At 34.7% G+C, this 19,581-nt stretch overlaps 4 protein-coding genes across 6 annotated transcripts; 1 reads left to right on the top strand and 3 right to left on the bottom strand.

The window, feature by feature from the left end:
* Positions 1–930: 930 nt before the first annotated feature.
* On the top strand, positions 931–1,499 carry LOC136231144 (calmodulin-like protein 3). The gene has a single exon (XM_066020426.1). It carries the CDS (start codon positions 1,035–1,037, stop codon positions 1,497–1,499), a length of 465 nt encoding a protein of 154 aa, XP_065876498.1. The 5' UTR covers positions 931–1,034.
* Positions 1,500–2,080: 581 nt separating this feature from the next.
* Positions 2,081–5,681, bottom strand: LOC136230843 (poly(A)-specific ribonuclease PARN-like). Of its 2 annotated transcripts, none has more exons than XM_066020031.1 (8): positions 5,278–5,681; positions 4,913–5,043; positions 4,323–4,511; positions 4,129–4,241; positions 3,840–3,956; positions 3,644–3,758; positions 3,326–3,541; positions 2,081–3,136 (listed from the first exon to the last, which is right to left on the bottom strand). In XM_066020031.1, exons 1-8 carry the CDS (start codon positions 5,589–5,591, stop codon positions 2,490–2,492), a joined length of 1,842 nt encoding a protein of 613 aa, XP_065876103.1. In that variant the 5' UTR covers positions 5,592–5,681; the 3' UTR covers positions 2,081–2,489. The 2 variants fall into 2 exon arrangements, with proteins under 2 accessions (XP_065876103.1, XP_065876104.1); XM_066020032.1 differs by having other exon boundaries at positions 5,337–5,474.
* Positions 5,682–8,170: 2,489 nt separating this feature from the next.
* Positions 8,171–9,481, bottom strand: LOC136230055 (RING-H2 finger protein ATL54-like). Its single transcript, XM_066018991.1, has one exon. It carries the CDS (start codon positions 9,410–9,412, stop codon positions 8,399–8,401), a length of 1,014 nt encoding a protein of 337 aa, XP_065875063.1. The 5' UTR covers positions 9,413–9,481; the 3' UTR covers positions 8,171–8,398.
* A 5,922-nt stretch (positions 9,482–15,403) lies between these two features.
* LOC136230595 (serine carboxypeptidase-like 20) lies at positions 15,404–19,581 on the bottom strand. Of its 2 annotated transcripts, XM_066019719.1 has the most exons (15): positions 19,424–19,580; positions 19,148–19,329; positions 18,858–19,003; positions 18,506–18,582; positions 18,265–18,387; positions 18,060–18,162; positions 17,953–17,990; positions 17,775–17,876; positions 17,555–17,635; positions 17,216–17,458; positions 17,023–17,088; positions 16,823–16,944; positions 15,990–16,103; positions 15,846–15,891; positions 15,404–15,729 (listed from the first exon to the last, which is right to left on the bottom strand). In XM_066019719.1, the coding sequence occupies exons 2-15, from the start codon at positions 19,294–19,296 to the stop codon at positions 15,646–15,648; spliced, it is 1,494 nt and encodes a 497-aa protein (XP_065875791.1). In that variant the 5' UTR covers positions 19,297–19,329; positions 19,424–19,580; the 3' UTR covers positions 15,404–15,645. The 2 variants fall into 2 exon arrangements, with proteins under 2 accessions (XP_065875791.1, XP_065875790.1); XM_066019718.1 differs by having other exon boundaries at positions 19,148–19,581.

Raw genomic sequence — 19,581 nt, 5'->3', positions numbered from 1 at the left:
TTTGTACGTGGAACCTAAATTGATATTTTTTCAAAAACCATAGACCTATCTTAATACTTTATCCCTTATAATTAGTTTCATCTAGTAATTTATAAAAATTTATAAATTTATAAACTAACACAAATTTAATAACAAAATAATATTTGGGTTCTAATTTATATTGTTTCTCAAAGTGTTAGTATTTTATTTCTAAGACAGATGATAAGTAAATAAAAGATCTAGAAAAAGAAAAAGAAAATAAAAACGAAGAGCAAGCAAGCAAATTGAGTGAGAGACTTTTATTTATTTATTTATTTTTTATATGAAACATTGACATACAATGTTCAGGAGGCATTTTTTTATATAAAAAAAAATTTGAGGCCCTCACCAAAGGTGAGGCCCTAGGCGTCGGTCTGGGGGAACTCCCCCTGGAGCCGGCCCTGTGCAGGATCATGTAGATAGTAACTCATCGCTCACTTTAAGTAAATAATGCAATTTAAATTTTATAAACTAAAAGAATATCAAACTTTTGTTATAATTAATTAAAGCAATATGTTTGTCTTTAATATATATATATATATATAGATCTTTTCGATGTGACGACCCTTTAATTAGCATAGCATATTCTATTATATAATATAGGTTTCAAAAAAAGAATATTTGATTAATTTACTGCCTTTGAAATTAACGTTAAACTCTTCAAATCTTCCTAGCCCCTCTTCTATAACTACCAACAAACTATACCCACCAAACCCACAATTTCTTTTTTCTCTTTTTTTTAGCTCAACATTCTAATTATCTTCTTTTACTATTTTAATAAAAATCATTTACTATGTTTATGTTCGGTTCCTAGATTAGTGGTTTTACCTGTTCAAGAACAATTTTTAGGCTAATTTATATATATGTACATCAAATAAATCAATAATTTTGTGTAAGGAATTATAATTTCCTTATCTCGTAGCATTGCTTTAATCGGCTATTTCAATCTACCTTCACTTGTTTTATTGGAACAACAACTTAACAATTTTGTCTTGTTTTTCTTTATCATCGTAAACATGTCTATGGATCCGGCTGAGCTGCGGCGGGTTTTCCAAATGTTCGACAAAAACGGAGATGGAAAGATCACAAGAAAAGAACTCGGCGAGTCCCTCCAAAACTTAGGTATTTTCATCCCGGATAAAGATTTGGCTCAGATGATTGAAAAGATAGATGCAAACGGAGATGGATTCGTGGATATTGACGAATTCGGGGGATTATATCAGACGATAATGGATGAAAGAGACGAAGAGGAAGATATGAGAGAAGCATTCAATGTGTTTGATCAGAATGGAGATGGATTTATAACGGTGGACGAGTTGAGATCGGTGTTAGCATCGTTGGGGCTGAAACAAGGAAGAACAGTAGAGGATTGCAAAAGGATGATAAAGAAAGTAGATGTGGATGGAGATGGAATGGTGAATTACAGAGAGTTTAAGCAGATGATGAAAGGAGGTGGTTTTGCTGCTTTAGGCTCTGCTTAAATGATTCTTATTGATGCATGCTTATTTTTTCTTGTCTTTTTGATATGTTAGAACATATTTTAATTATGTTTTTTTTTTCAAGAATTTATATCATTTGTTACTAGGTTGTTCATCCAATCAACAACTTGTTTTTGTTTCATTTCTTTTTTTTTCTTGTGTTTGAGTAATTATACTAGTTGAATTGTCCTAAATATAATTATTAGACTTCAGTTTATAAATATTCAATTTCAATTTAATTCAACAAATACAATGCTTGAATGTGAGATGCGGAACGGCTATAATTAACAGTACATGCTATTTAGATGCCACCTTAGGACATGCACCTAGACGCTATACTGATTTGGGAGTTATTCCCATTCCTCTGATGAGCCCATAGGAGAAAAACAGTGAACATCGTAAGTGAAAAAGGCTGAACCTCAGCAGTGTCGGAATGCCAAGGTGCCACACGAGAGATGCTCTGCATGAAAACTCTGACCCCTAACAATTAGGGTTGTTATTATAGCACCCAAATTATATGCAATTTTTTTTAAAGCATTACCAAATTCTGAAAGGTACAAATAATTCCACTTTTACTTAAAACCTTGGTAAAAGATCAGATTATATTTCACAAAAATAGGTAATAAATTAGAAATGAGCAGCATCTTAGCTAGAAAAGTGGCACTGAAGAGATAAATATTTGCTGTAAATGAAAAACAACAATTCTTCTTCAGCTAAATGAAATATCATCTAATTCATGAAACCCTTAAATACGAATACGGACCTGGAACAAAAATGCAAAAATCCCATTGGGAAAAATGCTATTCCTAAGCAAGGCAGCTTTCATAACAACTCTATCAAAAAGTTTCCACGCTGATCCTTGGAGTTCCCGAAGCTTAAGTCCCAAACTGTCGGAACCCGACTGCTAATTCAATTTCTAAGCACAATTATACTTCTTGCAACTTATGTCAGAAGTGACAAAGTTTCATTGTTCAAGAATTAGTATGCAAAACATCACAGCTCAGACAAGTTAATCACCCATTCATTGCACCAGTAAGTGTCTGATGGTTTTGTTTCAGAATCAACTTCCAAAGAGCAGTCGGGATCTGTCAAGGCTTTATCCAAGGAATCTGCTAAATTTGCATCCCATAGACCCAATCTGCAAGCTCTCTTGTAGGCCTCAAAATTGGCACCCTTCACACCTTCAGAGACCATCTCCCTTAAAGGTCCATCAAGCTCTGAACCATTATTCAGGATGTCTAGAAATGTTTTACACAAACCAGGTTGACAGAAGACCACAACTGCACAACTTTTTTCGACAAATCTAACATCAAATTCCTGCGAGAAAACCATATGAGATTCTTGAAGCAACCTCTTCAACACCCCAGCTGATATCCTATCCCTAAAACCCCACAGGAAAACTAAATCCTCACAGCTAACTTTTTTTGTGTTGTTACTCCAAATACTGGTGTCCCCAGCAGACGGTTCTTGTGGAGGGACGAATGGATTCAAAGTATTCGCATACGCTTCAACAGCTGAAACCAGAAGTTTGTCATTGGACTGGGCGGAATTGGGAGTGAGTTTTAGAATATAGCACAGCTTGGCAAACAATTGACAAATCCTCACAACATTATGCCCATGAATCTTCCCATCATTCATATCTGAAAATGTCCAAATAAGATGTAAAATAATGAGGTCCATTCTTATTAGGTTTAGAGCACAATGTGCCAGGGTGATCATCTATTCTTCAATTAAGAAAGCTATTCTTCAATTAATTTGGTGTCATGGATTTCATGAAAGTACAACACATGCAAATCCTTGAGCACTTAAAAACGATTAGAGCAACTGACCTTGGAATGGAATCTCCACATCAACTGGTGCAAAGAACCGATTCTTTAAATAAGACATAGCCAGAGGTATATTTGTCATTTTTCTCAGAGGGGTGATTTCCTTCATCAGATTATTGACATCAATCACATGAGGAAACGCTGACTGCAAGGAACACATGAACTCCTCCATGCTAGGAGGCAGGGGATCTAGAAATTTTGAGTGAATGAATGTCAAATCTGCATGCAAAACATAGTTTAAGTTTGATCACTAAATGAAAAGGAAAGATAAAAGCAGTTAGTAATAGATGATCCATTCCAGAACCCCATAGAGAGATACACCATTAAGAGAATTGTGGGTGACAACAGGCTTCTGTGAAGCAGAAATCAGATCGATCACCTCTCGAAAGCCACGAATTTTCTTGTTCCTTCCCTCTTCAACGCTTTGGAGCTCCATCTGTCAATTGAATAACCAGTAAATCATTTACAACACTAACCAACCATGTTCTACAACTGTGGATTGAGATTCACTTCCTACCATTAAAAGATCCTTATCGTCTTTTGAACTAGTTAAGATGACACGAATTGCGGGTGTTCCTCCAGCTTTAGCAGGGATCACGAGGGGCACAAGTCTATCAGCAAAAGCCTGCAACATCTACAACCAAAATACCCAACTAATGATTCATCGCAGTAAATTTGAAATTCAATGTTATAACAGCAATAACAGAGGCAATACTTAGACATGGCGTCATACAAATAACTAAAGATCCAAACCTCATGATGATCTTCTATAAAAATAAAATAAAATAAACTCATGATCAATCTACCTCAATTACAAGTTGCACTTGACGTTCACTGCAGACGTCTATGTCCATTGATGGTCGTGAATTATAAAATTCACCTCCTAATACCAGTTTTCTGAGTGATTTAATCAAGGCCTCTGAGAAAAAAGAAAAACCAGCAAACATGTGAAGAAGTGGATACTAAGGGAAAACATGGGTTGAAACCTGAATTTTCTTACCGTCAGTCCTTTTACTCGTATCTGTACAGGCATCTTTCCAATGCTTAACACGTGATTTGACCCTATTAATGAAAACTGTATCAGCAACAGAAGGGGCAGAAGTAGATTCAACAACAGCATTTGCAATTCGTGGATTCCCCATTCGAACTTTTGCTGCAGATTCTTGTGCTCTGGACAAATATGATATGCCTGCAAAGAAACAAGAATCCTTTTGAGTAGACAATTTTCAGATATGAGGTGCATAATATTTAGTGCACAAATTCCCACTTTTGAGAACTTAGAACTCAGATAATGTGTCATGGAAACGTTCGTATTCATCTGAGTTCAAAATTTTCTACTCAAAATGCAAGAGAAATAATTCCACAGGTATTTGGACAAGTCAAGAGTAACACAGACACTATAGTATATCTCCAACATCGTCCTGGTATATAATGATTTAATCTCTGTCAAAAACAATAGCAGTAATCTTTTGTAATTGTTCTTATCTTATACAATGAGAAGCCGCATTACCGAGATCTTTAATATAATTTATCCCTTGATAACATAGCAACTTAGGAAGCTAGGAGCAGTTAATTGGTACAAGGACTTACCATCATATATACAAGTATTAAAATCAAAGCCTTCTTGAGCCATAGAATACAGATTCGAAGTTTGACAGGAAAAACTGTAAGATGGCATCCCTATCTTTAGTTCATCCCTTGGGAACAAATGAAAATTGTATCTGCACCAAAACAAGCGAATTTAACTGACGAATTAGATAAAGGAACAAGCAGACACTGAAGTCCCATGTCATGATAGCAACACTTAACAGAATCATAGTGCAATTAGCTATACCTAAACTTGTAAGATATATTCAATTGGTGTTATATAGAACAAAATAACTAGAAATCTCTTTCATTTTCTCTCAGAAACCAGCAAATTATAAAAAAAATGGGAAACAGAAAGAGGTACTAACGGATGGGCAGTGACTTTAGATGCAGTGATACTAAAGGGGCAAATGGCGAACTGAAGAACCTGGAAGCTTTCAGCGGCGTGTTTAGCTTTCAAGTAAGCGGTATCGGGGGTGTCGAAAGGGGAGATGCGGTGCCATGGAGCGGAGAAGGAGCCGGTTTTTTGCAAGGACACGGCTATAAAATCAGAAGCAAAGATGTGAGATTTGATTCCCTCCATAGAAGCCGCAAAATTCGACTTAGTAACTTGCTTTAAGCTCCATTGATGGCTTTTGGTGCAAAAGAAGCGTCTTTGAAGCCATGGAGAAAGAGAAGCCATTTTCAGCGCATCACCGGAGTTGCTGCTGCAGAGGGTGTAAATGCCTGCTTCGGGGCAGCTAAAGCCCTTACTTTTGGGCCTTAAGCCTTTAACTCTCTTGTTTCCTTTTTTTTAATAAAAATAAATAACAATAACAATATAACTGAAGCTTTTTCTTTTCTCTCTCTTTTTACGAGGGTCGGGCTAAACCCAAAACCAACCAAACAATAAAGAAAAAGAACTAGAAACCTTGAAAGACTCGCTCCATTCACATCAACAAAAATAAAATCTTGAAAGTGTGCTGGTATCACACCACACTCGTGATGTTGTAAGTAAAGGGTTTCTAGAAAATTCGTCATCAAATTAGATGTCGTGTTACCCTCACAGAAAAAATGAAGCACTCTAACATCCCAATTTTGTTGAAGGAGATTCTAAAAATCCATAAAAATCCAATAATACTAGTGCATCGAACAATTAAGATCCTAAACAATACAGACCACTGCTAGAGAATCAAACTCAACAATAACCTTATGGTGTCCGAGCTTCCAAGATAAACTCATACCATGATAGAGCCCCCACCACTCACCAAATATAGTCATACAGATCCCGAGATTATAAGCAGACGCACCTAGCCACCAACCCTCATTATCATGAACAAGGCCCCCTATAGCAGCATAACTGGGATTGCCCTTGCTAGTTCCATCGTAGTTGACCTTCACCCAACCCTCTTCCAGCGGCTTCTAACTAACTAAAGCCTCAATATCAACTTTACAAAGCCCCAAACCTTGGATGTCAAAAGCCTTAATGAAATCATTAGCTTGATCCACAAGAAAGCCCAACTTCTAAGAGCAACTAATCACCTCTCCTTTAAAAACTTTGGCACCACGCTATCTCCAAATCCATCAATATGTTGTGGCAAAAAACACCAGTCAACTAATGTTGCCCCAATTGAAATGTATTGTGATATTCACCTACAGCCAGTCATGAAGATCTCACTTGTAGAAGCGAGCCTACCACTAATCAGGAACACAAAGATTACAAGTGTCTCAGACTAGGTAGCAATCACGTAAAAGGTGCATATTAATTTTCGATAAAGCACAGAAAGGACAAAGATCGGGCATACATATGTCTCTTAAGACAGTTATCATTCGACAATATCTTATCATGGTCTACGAGCCACAAAAAGTAACAAATATGTTTCGATACTCCAAACTTTCACACCCAATCCCAATCGAACTCCACACCATTATTCGAAATCAAGCCTCTTATTAACAATTAACATGTATGGCGACTTGACAATGAACTTACATGACGTAACACCGGTCCAAAACCACCCATCCTCGTCACTCTCTGCTCCCAAAATTAGATGACAAACGAGTTTGAAAATCCAGGAGTGAGGGAGATGAGATTTATACCGCAACTACCGGAATACTTGGTTTCAGATCGTTATCTAGGCAATGATAAATTGATTTGAGTTTTTTTTTCTATGTTAGCCTACTCCTAAGATGATCCAGAACAATTCTTGATTCCTAGAAGTGAGATAAAATGGTACAATAACACAAGTATTTAATGTCAATTTTGCATGATTTGTCATTATTTAATGTCACTACAACACGTTTCCACCTCCCTTTCATATGTACAATATTGACCACGCCATTACAAAATTCCTTTAAACAAAGAGAGATTTTTTTTATCAACCCAACCGAATGGTAAGTTTTTCCAATCAGAAAATAAAGTTTGTTGCTAACTGAATGCTTCCTTCAGCCCTCACATAAGCCAACACCTAAAAGATTCGACATTCGATCGTTCAATACAACGAAGCTCTAAAACACTTCTGTCTAGAGACTTCAGATTGGATTACATCTCATATCACACAAGTTATCATAAGTGCATGTGGACCAATTAAACGCTCCCTCCTCAAGAGTAATCTTCAAAGCCATGTGGAGTAGTCAAATGGTGCCTCAAGGTCACGCATGTTTTTACTCGCATCTCGCGTCATGATTTGCGGAATCATATGTGCTACCATTACAACTGTTTCTAGTTCATAGTAGGCTTTCACTGTCAGTCGACTGTCATATAGGTCCCTGCTCACATTTATGGTACACAACCTGATTTCTTTATAAATACAAGATACACGGTACCAAAAAAATGTATTCTATTCATCTCTATTACTCACCTAATCTTTTATACAACTCGAGAGTGGAGTCATAGATTCTCGCCTTGAACTATTTTTCTTTCATATCTCAAACATTCAACAAACTTCTCGTGTTCATGTTCAGTTGAGATTAACTATCATATGATGTGATTTTGGGATCTCAATAATTATTACCAAACTGGCGGAAAAATAAAAGCAATTTTCATCGATTAAGCCTTTGTTTGAGAGTTTGGAGGTTAATGGAGGTGAGAGTTAAAGGAGGTAATAGAAAGGGAAGGGAAGTGATGGAAAGGAAAGTTAAAAATTAACCTTGTTTAGGAGTTTATAGGATGTAAATGAGATTAAATGTTTAACCTTGTTTGAGTATTAACTTAATACTTAACCTTCCATTACACTCATTTACTCTCGTTAACCTCCTCCCAAACAATGGCTAAGATAACTTTATCATTTTGGCATCAATTAAATCAGACTTGTATGGTATAAAAATAATATCATTAGTTATTAGTCATTCTCAAGTACAATTTCTCAAATTTACACGCAAGCTCTTGGTTAATGCCTCTACAACATCCCAGAGCTGTGTTTTAACTTATACCACAGGAATAGAAATCTCCAGTTTTTGCTAGCTGATACTCCATCTTTTAGTCTATACACCGAAAAAGATGAACAAGTGTTTTTACAAGGGTAGAATGGCATTCAGGTTTCGATTTTGCCTTGAAGAGAAAAACCTCCCTCCACAGGAAAATGATCTTTTCATAGCAACTGGACATTTATGCAGATGTCGTGTGATTTTCCCAGCTTCTTTCTTCAAAACAATTGGCCCTGAACTCTCGTTTTCCACTTGAACTGGATTGATTATGTTGTTCAAAGAATCCATTGACAAAGATCTTCTGGTTGGCCGTATATCACAAATTATCTCCAAAGTAACATCCTCCTTTGGAGTTGTTTCACCTTCCTCCTCCGCTGCTCCAGCCCTATTTTGAGAAGGTTCATTTGTGTACTGAAAATTACCCAATTCACAATAATCAATCTCAGGATTTTCCAGCTGTGTAGTCAAATTCTGAGAATTTTGATTCAGAGAAGGCAAAGGAGTTGTCAAAGGATCATTGAGTATATGCGCGCGACAAAGAGGGCAATTGGTATGAGACCTTAACCAAGTATCAATACAAGGAATATGAAAGGCATGGTTGCATTTAGGCAACAGCCGAAGAGCCTCATCTTGTTGAAATTCACTCAAACAAACTGAACATTCTGTACCTTCAATCAAACCTTCACCTTTCTTGTACTTGCATACCGTGATCGAATTGATAATCGACTGTTGCAAACCAGCAGTTGTGATGAACCAAATCGGATGATCAATCTGATTATTCTCGTCGTCTTCTTCTGTATCATCAGCTTCGCCTTCTTCCTCCTGCCTTGAACTGATTAACCAGTTAGGACAGGACTTAGCTGTGATAATGTAATAGCAGACAACAAGGAATAAACTGGCCAGGACAAAAACTGTAATGATCAGAAAAGGCGATATTCCATGTTCTGGAGGAGGCTGCGGCGGAGGGAGAAAATTATAGTAATCTGTCTCAGGAGGGTAGCAGTTGTAAGGGCAAGTTGGATCGCAGAAATATGAGCAATCTACAGATTGGTTAGTTGCGGCCAGAGCTGGGAATGGGAAAAGTTTCCTGTGCTTCTTCATCGGTGTGAATATATTCAGAAAGGAAAACAGGAAAAAAACTTGAGCTTAACAGGTTGTTTGATTCAATTGAAGGGCAAGAAATTAATTGATGAGGTTAAGTAGGACGTCCCTTTCAAGTTCAAGTAAAGAGTGAAAGCTCAATTGTTTGGTAGGTTAGGCACCATATCTAGAAGATGTAGGGGATAAATTACTTTCATTACCACTTAACTTTCTTAGGAATTTTTCGGTTTGAGGATGACAATATTCACTAGTGTGATGCGTCTCATGTAGGACATTCTTTTTTTCTGATTTTTTTTTTTTTTTTGTAGGTCTGAGCTTTCCAGAATGACTCATCTTTAATGGCCGGTCTGTTTTTAGTGTTTTCTTGGGGTTTGCCTCTCTATTGTAACCAAAAAAAATTACATTTTAAAATCGGATGGTTTTTATATTACGTTTTAAAATAATCATTCTCATGTTGATTATTTTTATAAAATGACATAATATTAACGTAGGTAAGGTTGGATGAATTTTATAATACCCTTTAGAGCATCTCCAAGAGACTCTTAGTGAACTCTCTATAAATAATATAAATAATTAACTCTTAGTGATGTAAGAGTAGTTAAGATATATCATATCCAACAATACTCCTTATATTCACTCCTTATTTATTATTTTATTATTAAAATTATTCTTTATTGTTACATTACCAATAGTGTGAGGAGAGAGACACATCAATAATAAATTATTAATAAAAAATAAAGTTAGGAGGCACTAAGGGGTGGAGAGAGACTCTCTAGTAATAGAGAAGATGGAGAAGCTCTTAGTGATTTGATGAGCCACTAAGAGACTGTTGGAGATGAATTTTCATTCTTCCTCCTCAAATTTTAACTTAAGAGCCAATTTAAGAGGTTGTTGGAGATGCTCTTAAAATTTAGTGGTCATGACGTTTGACCACTCTAATGAAAAAGTAACTAATCCTTCCATTATAAAATTGGTGGAAATATATTTTAAACAATTTTAAATTTTTGAACTTTTTTGTTACATCTAGGTGTTTGGTTAAGAAAGAGATAATTAAATGTCTAGAAAGAAAAATTTCAGAAAATGATTATTTAAAATATAAAAAATATGGTTCTAAATAATTTTAATTATATTTTCGATTTTGAAATAGTCTAATTTAATTTAATAAGGGGCCATAATATTAGTAAATAACAAAGTTGATTGAGTTTTATATAAGATTTTGAAATCATAAACTCAAAGTGAGTGGTCATGGATGTAATTTATAAGAAGATGCATGCCCTTATGTTTAAAAAGCTAAAATCTATGACCCCGTTTAGTACGATGTAGTGCAATGTAATATAATTAATGTTGTAATATAATTTTTTTTGGTAACAAAGGAGGGCCGAGCCCAGAAATGTTGTAATATAATGGAACCTAATAGTGATTCTATTACCATATTTGGTTAGTAAATTTTTAAAAAATTAATGAAATATAATTATTATTATAATATTGTTATGGATTATAGTCAGTTAGCGCAGTGGAATTGCGGTTTAAAATTTTATTTCTAATTTCTTATTGTTTGATCTTTGTTTGTTAACCATTTATTGAATAAAACCATTTTGGTCAACCAAGAGATAAAAGCTTATCTGTCATGTCTCTTCTAAAGACATCCAAAGAATCTACAAAGTAGTCGATCTCTAAAGTCAAGTGCACGAATATCTATAGAGCTAGAACCGGTGCTAGCCGAAAAACTGAACAAAAACGAATTGAAACGGTGGAGATGAAAATGGGTTAGCCGAAATTCGATTAGTCTAATAGGGGGCTAGCCAAATTCTTAAGTGTAGGGTCTAAGTTTTTGTATTTCAATTTATACATAGAGAGTGTATTCCTAAACCTAATTGGTTTAGAATTAATCGATTAATTACAAAATTAATTCAATCCTAATCTAATTACATAAATAAATACCAATAGTATTTATTTTATACAATTAATTATGATTAGATTAAATTTAATTGTTCCAATTAAATAAATAAACACTAATTAATAAATTAACGCATTAGTTTAATTAATTATTCAGGGAATGCAATTTCATTAATTTACAAATTAATTAATCACATTCCGTAAACTAATTAATCAATTAAATACTCAACACCTAAAACCATTAATCAATTATCTTGGTACAAAGTATCAATTAATCAATTAATTAATATATTCTCATTAATGTACCATTATATAAGTTTTAACTCAGATGTTCAATGTGCACGATCCTTGTGTGATTGTCCTTAGGGTCCGTTTGGTATGCCATAATGCAATGTAATGTAATCAAACTTGTAATGAAATGGAATGGAATGGTGATTCCATTACCACGTTTGATTGTTAAATAAAAAAAAATTAAGAAATGTAATGGTGATTCCATTACCACGTTTGATTGTTAAATTAAGAAAATTAAGAAAGGTAATGGAATGGAATGGTGATTCCATTACTTTTTTCTCGTTTTTAAATTTTCATGTTTTTCTACTTTTTGCGTTTTTGAGAATAATAAGAGGTTAGATTGAGGTGTGAGATTTGATAAATGAGAGGTTAGAGAAGCTTTGAGAGTAACAGTTAGGATTACATGTTTTGGATGTCATGAGAAATCAACTCATTTTTCTATGTAATGGGGATTACAAGATTTATTGAACAAAATGTAACCTATGGTTTTCTCATTACATTCCAATAAAATTAAAAATTGCATCCAAACATAGTAATGGGCTTTTGATGTAATGGGCATTCCATTATGAAGTCCTTTACGTCTTACCAAACATACCCAGTTAGCAGTAGGCTCACAACCCACATACAGTAAGTGGGTTCTAGCAAACCATTACCGCCCCTAACTAAGACAGAGTTTCAACAGTCTAAAGATGCAGAGACCCTGTAGTTATCTCTCAATTTCTTTTACAGTTTGAATCGATATTATAAACTAGAGCATGGCGGCTGTCATCCTCTCTGTAGTTTATTATATTTCTTGATCTTAAGTAGATTGATGAATCAAACAAGTAAACTACTTGTCAGGATATTCCATACACTTGTCAATCTCACTTATCAAGTGGCATGTGATATCATCTCATTGTTACATGACTGGTAATTCCATCACTTCACTATCAATACCAATGTGTTCACATGTTCACCCAATCGCACCCGTATTTGGTATTCTGTTACAGACCTATTAGATGTATGTCAAATTGAACTGGATTCCACATTAATATTATAATGAAATCTAGTCTAGAGACAATTAGAAACCTACTTAATAAAATTTATGACACAACCACCATGTAGTTTTCTCAGGCCGATCGATCCAGTCACATGTACGTAACATGTACCTATATTCACAACCGACTTAACAAGTGTTATGACTAGTATTAGTTACTACCATACAGTCATCGAATATATAAGTCTGTGGTCCTAATCATTCTCATAATAGAATAAACTTGTGATATAATTTTACGATTGTCAATCAATGGATTCTCTAATCATATTATAGCACAAGATATAAATGAACTAGATTAATGCATTTATTAATGTGACATGGATATATTTTATAACAACCAATGTCTATGAACTAGGGCACACCAACAGATACTTATGTTTGTCGTCAAATGTAGTTAGAAACTTCAATTATTCTCAAATTTTCATATACATTGGCACATTATCCATGTATCATGGTTATGAACTTGTTAATAAAAAAATCCATTTTTTTTGCATTTTTACCGTTTTTGCAATTTCACGTTTTCTCCATCTTTCGATTTTTTTTGTCTGTTTTTTTCGTTTTCGTGTTTTTCACGTTTTTCGTTTTTTCGTGTTTTCCATTTTCACATTTTTTATCATTCTTCACATTTTTCATGTTTTTATCATTTTATATTCTACCGTTTAATAAGAATTATGGATAATGATAATATAAATAATAAAAAAGGCTTAATACACCAAGAGCCTCTGAACTTGTCCAAAAAGCTTGATTGACCTCATGAACTTACATGGTGTCTCATTAGCCCCTTAAACTTGCTTTAGCCACTTAAATTTGTTTAAATGACCTATTAGCTCCCTATACTTTCTTACAGTGATCCATTTGCCCCTTGAAATTGTTTAAAGTGATATATATTTCAATTTGTCTAAATCTGTAAAAAAAAAAAATTTAAAAAATAAATGTCTAATTTGTGATTCTGAGTCTTTAAAACAAATTAACTTTCTGTTTTGTAAATTTTTATAGCGTTTTTACAGATTTAAGGATTTAATCATGACAATTTAAGCAAATTTAGAAGGCTAATGAGATACCATGTAAGTTCAGGGAGCCAATCAAGCTTTTTGGACAAGTTCAGGAAGCAAATGTTGTATTGATCTAATAAAAATATTAAGGCTAGTCAGAATGAGAGGTTACATGCTTTTTTTTTTTTATGTAATATCCATTACATAAATTTGTAAAGCAAAGAAAAATTGAGTGATGTATTTATGATTCCATTATGACAAAAGCAATATGACTAATGAAACTATGGTAATGAATCTCTATTGTAATGACATTCCATTACAACACTCATTACATACCAAACAGGCTTAAGAGTTGACACTTCGGGTAAAAGAAAGTAAAAAGAAAGTGAACTTTACCTTATTGGATTCTAAAGGGGGAGTAAACATAAAAAATTCTTTTTGCTACTTCATATGTTCTCAAATAGATACGGTCATCAAAATCAATAAAATATTGATTAGACTCTTAAAATGACTAATTTACTATCAATACTTCTCTCCTAAAATTCTACTTTATGTGAAAATTTATCTTTCTTCTTAATTATTATATCTTGATTAGAATTATTTGCATTAACACTCTCTATTGGAATGAATGCGTATCCAACCCGCTAGTTGAAAAAACCTCGATAGGATATAGGATTCACTAGGGCTGAGTTTAGGTTCTCTATATAGAGTGAAAAGCAGCTTCCTAAGCTTCTGTCTTTGCCCTTTTCTTCAGTATGGGCTTTCTTATATACTGATGAACAATCTAAGTTGAAGACGCTTACATTGGGTAAGGGTCCGTAGTCAAATAAGCTTTATCATCAATGAACAAGTGACCATTAGTGATTCCCGATGAGGAGAAGCACTGATGGGAACGATATTGGACCTGGTTTGGCATGAGTAGCTTGGGCAGTCTTAGTGATGGCTTGCTCATGCGGGGCTTTGTAAAGAAACAGGGAATTCATCTACTAATCTTCTAAGTTTTGATTAGCTGTCCCAGGGAAAGGAGTCAGTAATGGCTGTTGGCATGTCCGAGCTAAGATCGGTTGAGGGGGGTACAGATGGTTGCCTAGCTTACTTATACTTAGTAAAGGACTCCTCTTGTTTAGCAGTCATGGATCGATTATGTTTTACCATTAAATAAGAAAATAATTGGCAAATATGTATTGATAATATAAAGTGTTATGTAAAAAAAACAAATTGATCCTAAAACGATATTTAGTTGATACCGAAGGAAGTATAATATAGAATATATACGTGTATCTAGGGCCGAGCGCAGATTTTAAAAGATATAATATTAGATTGAATATTGAAGAAAAAGAATCCAAAATCAGACTAAATTATTGACTTATTTTGACCGAACTAATAGAATTTGATCAAAAATAATTAAAATTTCATTACAATTCTGAATTTTTTTTCCTTAAATATTTAATCCAATCTAGTATCTTTAGGATCCATGCGCAGCCATACGTGCATATGACTCACCTCTCTAGTTTTAGGATTATGACTTCTTTTTTTACGAATAAAAATTAGGGCGAGTTATTATAATGTTTTAAAGTTGAGTAGAAAACATAAGAAATATATATAATATGAAAGTTGATATATATTTTATTTTATTTGAACTGAATCTTACAATTTGATTTGATTCGGGAGTCATAAAATGAGTATTTTAATTCACCAGTGAAATTTCGATTTGACACCTACCATTAAACATGACGTTTCTTTACTGATTCTATCAATAATACATGATCAAAGATATGACAGAATGGAAAGTTTTTATTTTGAATATGGTATTGGATCCAAAAGAAAAAAGAGAACCATATCCGAACAGGAGTTGCAGTAGAATTGAACTCGAGCTTTCCAGTTTACTGAATCCATCTTGAATAATATGAAATCCATATAATGACAAGGAATTAGATAGAGAAAGACTGTGTTTCTTGGTGTTGATAAGATCATCATAATCATAATCATAATCAAAAGCCAATATGTATATGATTAGTTTATATTGATTTCCCAGCAAGAAAACGACTATAAAAGTCCAACGCCTCTTGTGGTTTGTATTCCGGCACCGTATGTCCAGCCCCCTACACCACCCCCAAATCCCAAACAAACAATCATATACATAGTTAAGAATTGTATATATACAAAAAGAATAGCAGACTTTGCATTTTGACTGCACATAGTTGTAATGCCTGAATACCTTTATGGTTAAGAAGGTGAGGTTGTTGTCATACCCTTGTGTATACCTGCATATGCATTCAACAAAATGATCATATTCTCCATGAAAAACAAATATAAAAGTGTTTTAAGTTTTTGGCTTAAGAAATTAACATAATGCAAATACCCAGCAACTTGTCCTCTAGAAATCCAAGGCCTCCATTCGTCTATTATTTTATATCCCATCGATTTCGTCCATGCTTCACTTCCCGTGTATGGAACGCACATGTCGTGATCGCCACTGTCGAAATGGTGATATCAATTAACATCAAACAGCTATATGATGACTAGTGCAAGAAACCACAAAACTAGTAGTAAGTCATATATTAAAACATGACCAAATGACCATTGTTAAACATGCACATTAACTCATTGTCTGTTAAGGTTTTTCAGGCAACAACATGATGTGCTAAAGGTGGCTTTTGGGCTCAACTTTCACCTATTTTCTAGTTTATAGCTACAAGTCCCATGTTAATCACAGTAAGCATGCTCCCTGTACCAATTTATGCAACCTTAGGAAAGCACGTCTTGAATTTAGATGCAGTGTTTAATAAAAACTGTTCATAACTCGCCATGAACCACCAATTCATGACATTAATTGTCCTAGAAGCAAGATGGCTATGTTGGGATGGGATTTTACCAATTCATTTGCTTATCTTTCAGGATAGGCTGCAGAGAAATAAACTTAAACCAGCCGAAGCAATCACATTTATTATCAAAACTCCAGCCTCTTTTACTTTCACTCTCAATTTCATATTTGAGCATTCAGTTTAAACATTAGACTATTTCATCAAAACATTTTCCTCCTTTTATCTTTTGTTTATATACCCCTTTCAGTTCTCATTCAAACCTCAAAGAGTAAAGTTTCACAGGACTTACTCTTTTCTTTCTTACTTTTGTTCAATCTTACTAATATTTACTACTACTAAGCAATAGTGGACATTAAGTATTGAGACGAACCTGAAAATGAGCGCACGATACCCCTTCGTAGTGAGATTCTTGTGGTATTTGATCATGCTCCCAGCATCATGTCTGAATAAGATTCTATCTGTACACAATTCCCAAGTACCAGCGGCACTTACCTGTTCGATTGCCAGTATTCATAAGCTAATTTACAGCAGAAATGCTGAATGAAAAACGGAATCCAGTAAATTTATTACCTCATCAGCATGTATAGCTTTTCTAACTGCTGCATTGTTCAGCCATGAAGTAGCAACTTCATCATCCTGAAGAGAGAACAATAAAACAAGGCAGAAAGATCACTGATGAGATCCAATCATCTACAATCTTATGCAAATAAATATTCAAGTCCAGGATGAATCAATCAGGTAGAATCAAATATTTTTGACTCACTGTGCATGGAACACTTTCGCCATTGAGTAGCTGCGGCCAAGTTGGAACAATGCCCTCTCTTACAGGAGCTCGAAGAGGCCAGGCACGACCGAACATTCTTTTTCTCACAGGAAAAGGCCTGTCTGTCTCACCTAATTGATGAAAGCTAGAAGGTAATCTGATTTTCTTGTCTTTAGTCTCCCTTGTATCCGTGCCGTGATAGCATGGTTCTAGAATGTCATATATGTTTAAACCTTCAATATCCTGGGATTTTATAAGATTCTCAAATAAATGAAAAAGTACATAATGCAGATAATTCAAATCAAGGTCTCAAAAATTTAAAGATAGCCTTTCCATTACCTTATCAACCTTGGCAAGCTGGCTTTCACACATGTCATTAAGTGATTCATAAAAATTCCCCTGACATGCTGTATTAACTTCCTGCAGTGTTCAACTTAGGCGCTTAAAAAACATTGTCCGGAACACATAGAAACTACAACAACTTTGAGGCAACCTCCATAGAAACTACATCAAATACGAAAATACAGAAGAAAGTATATCATTTCAATGCTCTACGCACCTCATATAGGTCATCTGAAATCAGGCCCATACCATGAGCAAATGGAACAAGAGCATTTCCGTCAAACTCCTCATCAGTAACGCCATTTCCGACTAGATATCCCTGCATAAAAAATGATTCAGGATTGCAGCATATAAATTGAACTAAAAAAAGAAAAGGGTTTCCAACCTATACAAACCTTTAAATTGATGATGGGCTTTGTACCAGCATCAATGCCTGTCAAATATCCAAAAACACTTTACAGATTTGTCCCAACAAATGCAAGAGAAAAACAATGAGAATTACCTTTCATTACTTCATAAGCAAGAGTAGGCACATAAACTCCAGCATATGACTCCCCGGAAATGAAAAAGGGATTGGAAAGGAACTCCGGATATAGCTCAAACCACTGGTTGCAGCATAGTAAATGGATGAGTATATGCAAGACAAAAAATACTAAACAACTATAGGCAGAATAAGCTAATCCTTTTCTTATGATTTCAATTTGTACCTTGAGGAGAAATTCATGTGAATCCAGGGCAGTCTTTACATCACCAGTTGTATAATCTGTTATATTCTTAGAATAAGAGAGCCCAACACCAGCAGGGGAATCCAAATATAAAACGTTGGAAACCTGCAAACAAAGTCCAGTAGTGAAAATCAAACTCGAAAAACACTCCAAATTGCGAATTGCAGTCTCTTAATAGCACGAAAAGAGAATTAATACACATGATTTTCAGAACAAGGTCAACCTTGGACCAGCTGTGTGGATTAAGATGTAGTTTGGGCAGAGATCCTGATGCATTTGCTGCTTCAAAACTGAAAGGACCTGCATAATGCATTGCTTGATACTAAATTAACATAAACTCAGCAAAAACAAATCCCACTCGATTTGAAATACTAAAACTAAATCAAAGTAATTTCAGGGAGAATCACTATTCAAGAACATAAATTTAATCCAAAAATTGGTAATATAACCATCAAAATAGCTGCTATAAACTGATGCACAACAATGTCTTTAGGTCTCAAATCATTCATGAAAATGAAAGCTGACCTTTTGCAAGGTCAAAAGACAAGAAAAAGAAAAGTTAGTGAGAATGATACCATGTTCATATACAAATCCATCAAAGCTAGAGCAACCAGGTCCACCATTGAGCCAAAGAACAACAGGATCCTGAGATGGATTCCCTTCAGATTCAACAAAATAGTAAAACAATTTCTTCCCATTCCTTTCATCAATTGTTACATACCTGAATTCCCACAATTTAGGAAACGCACAAAATTATCAGTATCAAGTTTTCAATATTAGACAACGAGTCACAATCAAACAAAAGTTCAGTTCCCAGAACTCAGGAGATACCAAAGAAATGAACTTTGAAGAAAATAAAGCATACCCAGAATAGTGTTTGGAAGGAAAAGTGGCAGCGAAACCAGGAATTTGAGTAATAAGCGCAGTTTGAGGAGCAGAAAGAGTGGGCAACACAAAGCTCGACAAAATGTAAAAAATACTACAGAGAATTGGATTTGTCCTTGTCTTAGCCATGGCTACGTTTATCCCCACAAAAGAATCAATCTCCTTGAAACTTCAAAAAGTCAGTATATATACAAGAAGGCTATGCTGAATTCCTATATGATTAAAGATAGCAACTTTTGGAGATTAATTTGCTTACAAGTCAAGGCCCATACGCCTACCCACGCAGAAATTGCAACTTGTGAATGTCCAAATAGGACAAAATAGCAAAAGCAGCAGTATTCATATGACTGAAATCATTCGTAGCACAAGCTTGCGTAAGCCCGGATTTTCAGCCGTGGGATATTTGGAAATGAA

The sequence above is a fragment of the Euphorbia lathyris genome, chromosome 5 (genome assembly GCF_963576675.1).
Source record: "Euphorbia lathyris chromosome 5, ddEupLath1.1, whole genome shotgun sequence".
NCBI classification, from domain to species: domain Eukaryota; kingdom Viridiplantae; phylum Streptophyta; class Magnoliopsida; order Malpighiales; family Euphorbiaceae; genus Euphorbia; species Euphorbia lathyris.
Note: the sequence above shows the minus strand (reverse complement) of the source record. Positions and strands in the feature narration are given on the sequence as shown.

Excerpts from the sequence above, each read along its gene's own strand:
- LOC136230055 (XM_066018991.1), bottom strand. The coding sequence starts at position 9,412 with ATGAAGAAGCACAGGAAACTTTTCCCATTCCCAGCTCTGGCCGCAACT.
- LOC136230843 (XM_066020031.1), bottom strand. The coding sequence starts at position 5,591 with ATGGCTTCTCTTTCTCCATGGCTTCAAAGACGCTTCTTTTGCACCAAA. Across the intron at positions 3,542-3,643 it reads CACCCACAATTCTCTTAATG|ATTTGACATTCATTCACTCA; the intron begins GTGTATCTCTCT and ends TTTTGCATGCAG. Across the intron at positions 3,137-3,325 it reads TGTGGAGATTCCATTCCAAG|ATATGAATGATGGGAAGATT; the intron begins GTCAGTTGCTCT and ends GGACATTTTCAG.
- LOC136230595 (XM_066019718.1), bottom strand. The coding sequence starts at position 19,296 with ATGGCTAAGACAAGGACAAATCCAATTCTCTGTAGTATTTTTTACATT. Across the intron at positions 19,004-19,147 it reads CCTTCCAAACACTATTCTGG|GTATGTAACAATTGATGAAA; the intron begins GTATGCTTTATT and ends GTGGGAATTCAG. Across the intron at positions 17,636-17,774 it reads TTTCAGATGACCTATATGAG|GAAGTTAATACAGCATGTCA; the intron begins GTGCGTAGAGCA and ends TGAACACTGCAG.
- LOC136231144 (XM_066020426.1), top strand. The coding sequence starts at position 1,035 with ATGTCTATGGATCCGGCTGAGCTGCGGCGGGTTTTCCAAATGTTCGAC.